The 13,149-nt window shown below is 44.3% G+C and overlaps 1 protein-coding gene across 1 annotated transcript in view; it reads right to left on the bottom strand.

Moving 5' to 3' along the window:
- The window catches only part of LOC139381353 (RNA binding protein fox-1 homolog 3-like), a 753,561-nt gene that overhangs the window by 45,204 nt on the left and 695,208 nt on the right, over positions 1-13,149 (bottom strand). The window contains exon 8 of the mRNA XM_071124817.1: positions 4,307-4,360. Coding sequence (XP_070980918.1) covers positions 4,307-4,360 — 54 coding nt within the window. The remainder of the gene's footprint in view (positions 1-4,306; positions 4,361-13,149) is intronic.

Raw genomic sequence — 13,149 nt, forward strand, 5'->3', positions numbered from 1 at the left:
ATACAGGATTAGTGAAGACCCAGTTCACAACTTTTGAGAGAATTTAAAAAAAAAAATATTAATATTTGTTATTATTACGATATTTTTCAGCAGCTATGGACAGAGACATGATTGTTGCATTCAGCTCCGAAGCCTGCTTTGAAATCACTAAATAGGTACTTCGAAGCAGTGTGCCGATGCTTGTATCACTTTATCAGAAGCACATGATCAATGTTTTGTCGAACAACCACCTGATTGGTTTGGTATTGGTTTCGGTAAAAGAGCCAAAAAAGCTACCCTGCATAGCTTGTGCGACATCATCTATAATAATTTGTCTGTTCTAAATTATTTTGACCAGCAGGTGCCACTACTGTACAACGTGTTGATCAAAGCCTTGCGTAATTAGCCTTTTTTTTAACACAATTGGCTGGAAATACTCAATGCTTCAGGAAGCTTAATTTCTCCATCACTAGCAAATATGTTATCATAAAAAAAACGGACTTATTTGACACAATATCATACGGATTTCATAATGTCTTATTTTGAGAACCTAGTTCTACCCTAATACACGGGCTTGAAAAAATACACAAAACCACACCCAACATTATCATATTTCCCTGCATGCTCTATTGCACTTTGATAAAAAAAAAAATTGTTTCGATATACAGTGGGGAGAACAAGAATTTGATACACTGACGATTTTGCAGGTTTTCCTACTTACAAAGCATGTAGAGGTCTGTAATTTTTATCATAGGTACACTTCAACTGTGAGAGACGGAATCTAAAACAAAAATCCAGAAAATCACATTGTATGATATTTAAGTAAATAATTAGCATTTTATTGCATGACATAAGTATTTGATACATCAGAAAAGCAGAACTTAATATTTGGTACAGAAACCTTTGTTTGCAATTACAGAGATCATACATTTCCTGTAGTTCTTGACCAGGGTTGCACACACTGCAGCAGGGATTTTGGCCCACTCCTCCATACAGACCTTCTCCAGATCCTTCAGGTTTCGGGGCTGTCGCTGGGCAATATGGACTTTCAGCTCCCTCCAAACATTTTCTATTGGGTTCAGGTCTGGAGACTGGCTAGGCCACTCCAGGACCTTGAGATGCTTCTTACGGAGCCACTCCTTAGTTGCCCTGGCTGTGTGTTTCGGGTCGTTGTCATGCTGGAAGGCCCAGCCACGACCCATCTTCAATGCTCTTACTGAGGGAAGGAGGTTGTTGGCCAAGATCTCGCGATACATGGCCCCATCCATCCTCCCCTCAATACGGTGCAGTCGTCCTGTCCCCTTTGCACAAAAGCATCCCCAAAGAATGATGTTTCCACCTCCATGCCTCACGGTTGGGATGGTGTTCTTGGGATTGTACTCATCCTTCTTCTTCCTCCAAACACGGCGAGTGGAGTTTAGACCAAAAAGCTCTATTTTTGTCTCATCAGACCACATGACCTTCTCCCATTCCTCCTCTGGACCATCCAGATGGTCATTGGCAAACTTCAGAGGGCCTGGACATGCGCTGGCTTGAGCAGGGGGACCTTGCGTGTGCTGCAGGATTTTAATCCATGACAGCGTAGTGTGTTACTAATGGTTTTCTTTGAGACTGTGGTCCCAGCTCTCTTCAGGTCATTGACCAGGTCCTGCCGTGTAGTTCTGGGCTGATCCCTCACCTTCCTCATGATCATTGATGCCCCACGAAGAGAGATCTTGCATGGAGCCCCAGACCGAGGGTGATTGACCGTCATCTTGAATTTCTTCCATTTTCTAATAATTGCACCAACAGTTGTTGCCTTCTCATCAAGCTGCTTGTCTATTGTCCTGTAGCCTATCCCAGCTTTGCGCAGGTCTACAATTTTATCCCTGATGTCCTTACACAGCTCTCTGGTCTTGGCCATTGTGGAGAGGTTGGAGTCTGTTTGATTGAGTGTGTGGACAGGTGTATTTTATACAGGTAACAAGTTCAAACAGGTGCAGTTAATACAGGTGATGAGTGGAGAACAAGAGGGCTTCTTAAAGAAAAACTAACAGATCTGTGAGAGCCGGAATTCTTACTGGTTGGTAGGTGATCAAATACTTATGCCATGCAATAAAATGCATAATAATGCATTAATTATTTAAAAATCATACGATGTGATTTTTGTTTTAGATTCCGTCTCTCACAGTTGAAGTGTACCTATGATAAAAATTACAGACCTCTACATGCTTTGTAAGTAGGAAAACCTACAAAATCGGCAGTGTATCAAATACTTGTTCTCCCCACTGTATATGATTGTGTGTGTACATTCATTGATTAACCTTGTGCTGCACAATGATAAATAACATACATTTTTCTAAACTAATTCAATCAGTTAGTTCGATTTTTTTGCACTCGTTACTGAAATGTTTGTTCCAGTGTAAATGTCTTAGCTAGTCTCCCCACAATGTTCCTAACCCTGTAATTTATTCTGAATGCAGATTGTAGCCGAATACAAATTCCAACTGTTGGATAGCCTAACTCTGGCTGGATTCCAATAGGAGTTACACATCACTTTATAAACCAGCATAATGGGTTGTAAAATTCAACATTCCCAGATTTTACAGAACTCCTGGTTGGATGTTTCCTGGAAGTGGAACCAGTATTATGGAAAATCTCTGAATTTTATGAACTGGGGATCAATTAAGTACCTATTGCTATATGTACAAAGGATGACCTTACAGGGTACCACTACAGCGCCAAGTGTTTGTTCCCCTTTAGGAACAAATCTAAACCCATTTTTATTTGAGCGTAATACAATTGCTTGAAAGTCATGGTTTCCAGGCCACATCAGGTCTGCAAGTCAAATTATGGTGGCTTTTTTAAAACAATTTACTCGAAAGGCAAGGCACTCTGGGAAATATTTGAATAAGGCTTTACACTAAGCAGTAAGTTGATTTAACACTGTGTTGATTTAACACTCTCAGTGTAATTTTGTAAAAAACAAAATTACACTGGAGAATTTGCTGTGTAGGCCTGATCCTGAAGCTCACTCAGGAGGCCCAGCTCAGTAAGGGGGCCATGAGAGCCCTAGGCCTGACGGTGCAGCCCATGTGCAGCACACACACGCACACACGTTGCAGCGGGGAGTTATGGTGGGAGCTAGGAGAGTTAACTGGGTCTGGGTATGAGAGCCATTAGATATGGCTGGTAAACAGCATGTTGGACAAGACAAGCCCCCAGCCCTCCAAGTCCTTTTAGCCTATGTCTATATCCCAAATAGCACCTTAATACCTATTTAGTGCACTAATTTTGACCAGTACCCATAGCACTAGAGAAATTGGGTGTCATTTGGGACATAGCCTATACACCCTACACATCCTGTGCTGGTAGGGCCATGTAATTAATTGCCTTGGTAGATAATGTGTGTGAACCGGGCGCTTCCCACTGCGGTGTGATCCTGTATAGGGGATCCCAGCCTATACTGCCTGATGCAAATAACACACAACTAATACATTGAAAGTGGGATTTGATGGCAAAATTAATCATTTTCACATTTTGTGCATGCTGCAAGTTCGCCCTCTCTCTGAGTCTACTGTTTGTTTTTGTTTTTTTATCACGCACAAGTAATTAGCTTACATGAAGAGAGAGAGAGGAGTGGGCATTCTTCAAAGAGTGAAAACATATTGAATGCAAATTGAGAGAGCTTCTTATGGAAATAGAATGTTTATTCATGCTAAGCTGTGTTAATTTCATGGTGAGCAGAAGGAGAGGATTGTGGGTAGTGGAATAATACAACCTGTGTTTGCCATGGATATCTTAGATTCTTCTTCTAGAATGAGATAAATAATCAGGAACTGTTTTCCGGTTCCTTTGGGGAAAAGTGTGTTACGTAATTATCCTTCTACCTAGATGGTGCAGAAAATACAGAGGTTTTTTGAGGTTTGCAAATGTTAAAAAAAAAATTAAAAAAGAAAGACCTGTCTAAATGTACTTTCTGACAGATCTAGTTTGAGAAGTGAGTATTACTGTACCACGGAGTGGTAAGGAGGTGAGTTGGGACATTCATACTGCTCAGTAAGTCAGGATTAACACTGTCAGCATGAAGCTTACTGGACAAGCTGCATGTATGGAAACCAGGCAAGTGTCAGTATTGAGCTAAATGGCAGCGTGGTACTGTATGTCACAATGTATGGCAGGAGGGTACAATAGGGAACGTTGCCTGAAGGCAGAGGAGCCAAAGAAAAGCCAAGTAATTATTACACTGAGGAGGTAGGGACCTGGGGAGAGAGGGATGAAGAGAAGGAGAGAGAGCGAGAGAGGGAGAGAGAGAGAAATTAAGTGACACTAGTTACGGCACACTTACCTTGGAACCTCGCTCGTTAAAAATTATTTCCACGTCTAAAATCTTCCCAAATTGCTGCAGAGAGAGAGAGGGGGGAGGAAGAGTATGAGAAAAGGGTAGAGGGGAGAAAGAGACAGGAGAGAGAGAAAGAGAGAGAGGAGAAAATCATTAGAACATGTCACATTTGGCAGGAGTTTCGACCGGTTGGTTGCAGCATTGGCACGCTCCGTTACACAGTGAACCCAAACCTAATAAAAAGCACACAGCACCATACACCTCGAACACTGCTAAAACTAGACTGCAAAGGTCAAACACTCATCCCCCTGAATTAACAAACTCCTTTCATCTACTAACAATGAGATTAATAAAAAAGCCATTCACTTTTAAATGCCTATGTTTCTTTCCCTCTCTCTCTTAATAAAAAATACACTTATTGTTCTGCGTCACGGCTATGGCTAGAAAGGCAATGTAATGTGAGCTGTAGCGTTAATGAGCATTGGTGTGTAAATCTGCATACTATAGCAAAGCTCTCAGCACGCACCAGTGGTCTTAATGACAGTCATCATCTTGTTTTCTTTCTACTGCCTCTCTCTGTGTTCCCTCCTGATAAAAAGCTATATGAACCCATTTTTAGAGGCCACAAGAACCCTTTCCCAATTAAAAAAAGAGAGAGATGGAATGGGAAATGAGGAGTGGAGGAGTGGGGGAATGGAGGGAATAGCCCATCAAGGCTAATGATAAACCATACATTTGTTTATTATCTGGGGTGATGAATACAATGGTCGTAATTAGCTGTCATACTGGTCATCATCTCGCCTGGTCACCGGGCGGTTGCCGGCTGGATCCTCTAGGCCGTTATCTGATCCCACTTCTAATGGCAGCAGAAGCCGTCTCCAGCTCCCCTCCCCTCTTCTCCCCAGTCTCTACCTCCTCTCTCCCTTCTCCCCACCCTTTTCTCCCCAGTCTCTACCTTCCCTCTCCCTTCTCCCCACCCTCTTCTCCCCAGTCTCTACCTCCTCTCTCCCTTCTCCCCACCCTTTTCTCCCCAGTCTCTACCTTCCCTATCCCTTCTCCCCACCCTCTTCTCCCCAGTCTCTACCTCCTCTCTCCCTTCTCCCCACCCTTTTCTCCCCAGTCTTATGGAAATACAGCCACAGCCTTGGTCTCCTCGTAACAAGACCTTGAATCAAGTAGTTGATTTCAATAAATAAATAAACATGGCATCTAATCTGAGGTAGTGCCAGCAGAGCACTGGCAAGGTCACCATCTCACCGTGCTCCACCACACCTCACACCGTATTATCTCCACCCCCTGTAAACGTCAATTGCCTGATGACGCTTGAGTGGAGAAGGAGAGTCTCAATTTCATACAAGCACATTTTCATCCACGTTCCCTCTCAGTGCTACTTCTCCTCGACTGCCTTTTGACTTTTCGAGAGAGGACATGAGAGAGGACATGAGAGAGGACATGAGAATGGACATAAGAGAGGACATGAGAGAGGACATGTGACAGGACATGAGAGAGGACATGAGAAAGGACATGAGAGAGGACATGAGAAAGGACATGAGAGAGGACATGAGAGAGGACATGAGACAGGACATGAGAGTGGACATGAGAGAGGACATGTGACAGGACATGAGAGTGGACATGAGAGAGGACATGAGAGAGGACATGAGAGAGGACATGTGAGAGGACATGTGACAGGACATGAGAGTGGACATGAGAGAGGACATGTGACAGGACATGAGAGTGGACATGAGAGAGGACATGAGAGAGGACATGAGAGAGGACATGAGAGAGGACATGAGAATGGACATGAGAGAGGACATGAGAGAGGACATGAGAGAGGACATGAGAGAGGACATGAGAGTGGACATGAGAGAGGACATGTGAGAGGACATGAGAGAGGACATGAGACAGGTCATGAGAGAGGACATGTGAGAGGACATGAGAGAGGACATGAGAGTGGACATGAGAGAGGACATGAGAGAGGACATGAGAGAGGACATGAGACAGGAGTTGATCAAAATCTATTGAGAAAAGCCTATACACACACGCTACCTCTGTCCAGTATCCCAAACATACTAAACCCAACAACCATCAGTCCAAAAATACATTCATTTGGATTCTAGAGGGTGAAAGGAGAGGTCAGTGTATGTGGGTACAGTACATGGTGGTACATACGCAGCATAGGGCAAAGATAGGAGGCAACCTGTGCCCACCACATGCCCCTTATCCCTCCCACTCACCAAGTGCCCTTTTGGGTAGTGATATATAAAAAAAAAGGGGCACTTGGTATATATATATATATATAATTTTTTTGTATTACGTTTTTGATGTTGTTGTTCTGAACCCATTGCCTGCAAGTGGAAGTGACGTGGTAGAGTTCCCCACTGTTTGCATCTGTTGGTCTGCGCTGTGTGGAGCGTACCTGACTGTTTCCCAGCCTGGCCTATACTGACATTACACACACCCAGTATCCAAACATGCATGGCTTGAGATGCGGTGACCGGTCAAGTGTGTGTAGCTAGCTACCTAGTTAAAACATTAACAGTGCTGCCACAGCTGCATGACTTTTGATTGACACTTGATTTACATCACCATTGATATTAGTTATGATTGGCTGATACGTGCAGCCGAGAGAGGAAGAAAGACATAGAGAGAAGCGGCTGCATCAACAACCCTTTGACCAACTTCATCCACTGGCATAACACACCTGCTGCTGCCGCAAGGCAGGGGTCCCACGAGGTCTGTGTGATGCCCTGTAGATATGGAGAACAGAGAGGTCTGTGTGATGCCCTGTACATACGGATATCAGAGAGGTCTGTGCGATGCCCTGAACATACGGATATCAGAGAGGTCTGTGCGATGCCCTGTACATACAGATATCAGAGAGGTCTGTGCGATGCCCTGTACATACAGATATCAGAGAGGTCTGTGCGATGCCCTGTACATACAGAGGTCTGTGCGATGCCCTGTACAGATATCAGAGAGGTCTGTGCGATGCCCTGTACATACAGATATCAGAGAGGTCTGTGCGATGCCCTGTACATACAGATATCAGAGAGGTCTGTGCGATGCCCTGTACATACAGATATCAGAGAGGTCTGTGCGATGCCCTGTACATACAGATATCAGAGAGGTCTGTGCGATGCCCTGTACATACAGATATCAGAGAGGTCTGTGCGATGCCCTGTACATACAGATATCAGAGAGGTCTGTGCGATGCCCTGTACATACGGATATCAGAGAGGTCTGTGCGATGCCCTGTACATACGGATATCAGAGAGGTCTGTGCGATGCCCTGTACATACGGATATCAGAGAGGTCTGTGCGATGCCCTGTACATACAGATATCAGAGAGGTCTGTGCGATGCCCTGTACATACAGATATCAGAGAGGTCTGTGCGATGCCCTGTACATACAGATATCAGAGAGGTCTGTGCGATGCCCTGTACATACAGATATCAGAGAGGTCTGTGCGATGCCCTGTACATACAGATATCAGAGAGGTCTGTGCGATGCCCTGTACATACAGATATCAGAGAGGTCTGTGCGATGCCCTGTACATACAGATATCAGAGAGGTCTGTGCGATGCCCTGTACATACAGATATCAGAGAGGTCTGTGCGATGCCCTGTACATACAGATATCAGAGAGGTCTGTGCGATGCCCTGTACATACAGATATCAGAGAGGTCTGTGCGATGCCCTGTACATACAGATATCAGAGAGGTCTGTGCGATGCCCTGTACATACAGATATCAGAGAGGTCTGTGCGATGCCCTGTACATACAGATATCAGAGAGGTCTGTGCGATGCCCTGTACATACAGATATCAGAGAGGTCTGTGCGATGCCCTGTACATACAGATATCAGAGAGGTCTGTGCGATGCCCTGTACATACAGATATCAGAGAGGTCTGTGCGATGCCCTGTACATACAGATATCAGAGAGGTCTGTGCGATGCCCTGTACATACAGATATCAGAGAGGTCTGTGCGATGCCCTGTACATACGGATATCAGAGAGGTCTGTGCGATGCCCTGTACATACGGATATCAGAGAGGTCTGTGCGATGCCCTGTACATACGGATATCAGAGAGGTCTGTGCGATGCCCTGTACATACGGATATCAGAGAGGTCTGTGCGATGCCCTGTACATACGGATATCAGAGAGGTCTGTGCGATGCCCTGTACATACAGATATCAGAGAGGTCTGTGCGATGCCCTGTACATACAGATATCAGAGAGGTCTGTGCGATGCCCTGTACATACAGATATCAGAGAGGTCTGTGCGATGCCCTGTACATACGGATATCAGAGAGGTCTGTGCGATGCCCTGTACATACAGATATCAGAGAGGTCTGTGCGATGCCCTGTACATACAGATATCAGAGAGGTCTGTGCGATGCCCTGTACATACAGATATCAGAGAGGTCTGTGCGATGCCCTGTACATACAGATATCAGAGAGGTCTGTGCGATGCCCTGTACATACAGATATCAGAGAGGTCTGTGCGATGCCCTGTACATACAGATATCAGAGAGGTCTGTGCGATGCCCTGTACATACAGATATCAGAGAGGTCTGTGCGATGCCCTGTACATACAGATATCAGAGAGGTCTGTGCGATGCCCTGTACATACAGATATCAGAGAGGTCTGTGCGATGCCCTGTACATACGGATATCAGAGAGGTCTGTGCGATGCCCTGTACATACAGATATCAGAGAGGTCTGTGCGATGCCCTGTACATACAGATATCAGAGAGGTCTGTGCGATGCCCTGTACATACGGATATCAGAGAGGTCTGTGCGATGCCCTGTACATACGGATATCAGAGAGGTCTGTGCGATGCCCTGTACATACAGATATCAGAGAGGTCTGTGCGATGCCCTGTACATACAGATATCAGAGAGGTCTGTGCGATGCCCTGTACATACAGATATCAGAGAGGTCTGTGCGATGCCCTGTACATACAGATATCAGAGAGGTCTGTGCGATGCCCTGTACATACAGATATCAGAGAGGTCTGTGCGATGCCCTGTACATACAGATATCAGAGAGGGGAGTAGTGCTGCAGCAGCGATTTGCAGGAGGAGAGAAGAAAAGTGCCCCTGTTTGTGGCCTGCCAGCCATCTAACTGCAGATAATCGAAATAAGAAAAACCACACAGACCTCCCGAGTGGCTCATCACGCTCTAGTGACTCCTTGTGGTGGGCTGGGCACCTGCAACACATTGATGCAGCTGGCTTCCGGGTTAAGCAGGCGGATGATAAGAAGTGCGGTTTGGCGATTCATGTTTCGGATGACACATGAATCTACTTTCGTCTCTCCCGAGTCTGTTGGGGAGTTGCAAACGATGAGACAAGATCTTAATTGGATATCATGAAAAAAGGGGTAAATAAAAAAATGAAAAGAACACGTCCCAGTTAACAACTGATTTGTATGTCTCCCTCACTCTCTTTTCCACTCCCATGTCTCTCTCCGCCCCTCTCCTTTCTTCTTCCTCAAAAGGACAAAAACACATAATTGGTGGTCGGCTTTGTGTGTGTGTGTGTGCGAGAGGCGTTTTAACTGGGCTTAAGGCGGGCGAGTGGGAAGGCTGTGGGATCATTAGAGACACAGCAGAATGAAAGAAAACCTCCACTCTTCCTAATGACTGGGATGAAAGCAACGGTTAATTGTTGTCTACAATGGACACGTTATTTAATTCTAACTAATTACCTTGTCAGACGAAGGGAGGGACGGAGAGAGAGAGGCCGAGAGGCTGTGTATCAGGTTGCATTGACACACACGCACACACACATATACAGGCATGGGTGCACACACACACACTTGTCCCGCCTTACTCAGCAGAAGCGCAAGCTCAATGGAATTGATCACCTGGTTGATGGAAGAGAGACAGATGGGGAGAGAGAGAGAGAGAGAGAGAGAGAGAGAGAGAGAGAGAGAGAGAGAGAGAGAGAGAGAGAGAGAGAGAGAGAGAGAGAGAGAGAGAGAGAGAGAGAGAGAGAGAGAGAGAGAGAGAGAGAGAGAGAGAGAGAGAGAGAGAGAGAGAGAGAGAGAGGTCTGTGCTGTAGCATGTTAACTCAAATCAAAGACAGTCCCGTCTTTCCCTATGTAAAGCTTGTCTGGTCGCCATCACTTTCTTCAGCCAAGCGGTCTCCTCTACTTCCTCTCTCTCTCTCTCTATCATTCCTTCTTCATCACTTTCTTTCGGGCAGACACTCTCCAACTCCACACGGCAAATTCTCCAGGGTTGACTCATCACTGACCGTGTTAAATTTAAGTGCTGAGGCTGTTATACAGTGTTATGGAATTAACACTTATAGTGTTACGCAATAACACCTCCTTTAGTATTTCTAAGAGTAGGAAGTGTATATAGTCTGCACCAATGCTGTTACGCAATAACACCTCCTTTAGTATTTCTAAGAGTAGGAAGTGTATATAGTCTGCACCAATGCTGTTACGCAATAACACCTCCTTTAGTATTTCTAAGAGTAGGAAGTGTATATAGTCTGCACCAATGCTGTTACGCAATAACACACTTATAGTGTTACGCAATAACACCTCCTTTAGTATTTCTAAGAGTAGGAAGTGTATATAGTCTGCACCAATGCTGTTACGCAATAACACCTCCTTTAGTATTTCTAAGAGTAGGAAGTGTATATAGTCTGCACCAATGCTGTTACGCAATAACACCTCCTTTAGTATTTCTAAGAGTAGGAAGTGTATATAGTCTGCACCAATGCTGTTACGCAATAACACCTAACACAGTATTTTTAACCATTACTCAAAGAGGTTAGTATTTCTTTAAGAGGCCGCTTGGTGTTGATTTACAGACGTAACAACATTATTTGCAAATGTTTAGGGTCACATGCCGTTATGTAAGTCTTCAGGACACTCAAACATAACCATAGACCAGTTAAACTGGTACAACACTTCTACTCAGGGGTGGCCAAAAATAACTAACTGAAAGCCCCCACCAAGCCATGTCTCAATATTATTTCCCAGTGTGCCTTGCCTTTTCAAGTGAGTAACCACCTATGACTGTATTTGTTAATGACATGGTTGTTGAATTCATTCATTTTCTGTCCTGTGGCCTTCAGCAAGTCAGTTAAGTGAATAGTATAATTAAAATGTAACTGTCCAAGACAATACATGTCTCATAAGGCCATTTTTTTATTTGAATCAAGTTACCTGAAAGTCCTTCTTAAAAGGCCACCTCAGGCTTGCAAGTCACATTATGCTGGCTTGCAAATTGATGTATAATTCCTATTGAAATCTTGCCAGAGTTAGGATATTCAAGATCATTTGGCCACAAACTGCATTCAGAATGGCTGTTAGGGTCATTAACATTGAAAAAGGAGACTAGCTAAACCATTAAACTGGAACAACCATTTCAGTAACTAGATTAGTTCAGAAAAAAAAAAAATCTGAAAAATCGTATGAAATGTTAAAACTGTACGTTATTTATCTTTATGTAGCAAAATATTAATCAAAACACTTATCAAAGAATCTACCTGCAGCAGAGCATGCTGGGAAATTTAATAATGATGGGCATGTTTTTGATGTGAACATTTTACTCAGAGTAAAAACAAACACAATCACACTCTCACACTCAACTCTGGTTATTAACACCAACAGTGTGGTTATTTTACACCAATGAGTGTTAATGTAACACTTGCAGAGTTCATTTAACACCTGAATCAACGCCAGAAATGTTACACTGAAAAAAAAATCCTCCTCTCTCCATCACTCGTTCTCCTTCACTTTATTCAGGCACGCACAGCAGCACTTTCCCCCTCTCTTCCTCCTCAATTCACATTCATCCATTCTCTCACAGCTGTTGCTCGACTCAGACTCCTCCATTAGTTCAGATTAAAGCTGTTTTCCTTGTGAGGAGCAGTAAATCAAACACACACTGCACATTGTATGATCGCAGCGTGATGGTGCTCCTCATATACTTGGACTGGTTAGCATCGTAGCGTCCTCCTCTCATAGTGAATTACTTGTTTAGCGCAACACACTGTAGAAACTGATGAGGCTAACAATGGTAACAGTTTATACCTGTGCTAATGGGCCTGGGGTGCAGATTAAATGCACTGTAAACAAAGTGATGTGTGTGTGTGTGTGTGCGTGTGCGTGTGCGTGTGTGTGTGTATGTGCGTGTGCGTGTGTGCATATGTACGTGTGTGTTTGTGTGTGTATGTGAGAGCGAGAGAGAAAAAGAGAGGGAACTGCTCCTTAACAGGCAATAATAAAGTATTCTTCTTGCTAAATAAACACTGTAGTAAATTTACTTTAATCAGGCCACTAATGAATTGGCATCAAGGGGAGACTGCAATAGAAGCTATGGGTTTAGCTGTCCTATCTATCCCCCTCTGATACCATTACTGCACACATGTTCATCTCTACACTGATTTGTTATTGTAAATTACATGGAGAGATTATAATTACACACAATCTCAAAGGCCAAATGGTGGAGCAGGATGGAATGGAGCCTTATGGAATAAAATGGCTAATCAGAACGTAAGAAGCTTCCGACTGACATTATTCCCTGTTCTGTTTGGAATGCTGCTGCAGCATGATGCAAAGATGGGGGTTCTCCCTGGAAGGCTGGGGCTTCTAAAAAAGGTGATTAGGCAGAGGAAGGAAGGTATCATTAAAAGTCCATTAGCGGACCTGTGATGTACGCCTCGCTCCTCGAGAGAGAGAAACACACACGCGCACACACACGCAGACTGCTGAGGTGGGCCAAAGGTGTGTGTGTCGGGGGAGGTGTGTGTGTGTGTGTGCATGCGTGGATGGGCATGTGTGCGTGTGCGTGTGTGCATGCACACACTAGAGTAATGACTAATT

This window comes from Oncorhynchus clarkii, chromosome 23, assembly GCF_045791955.1.
Source record: "Oncorhynchus clarkii lewisi isolate Uvic-CL-2024 chromosome 23, UVic_Ocla_1.0, whole genome shotgun sequence".
NCBI classification, from domain to species: domain Eukaryota; kingdom Metazoa; phylum Chordata; class Actinopteri; order Salmoniformes; family Salmonidae; genus Oncorhynchus; species Oncorhynchus clarkii.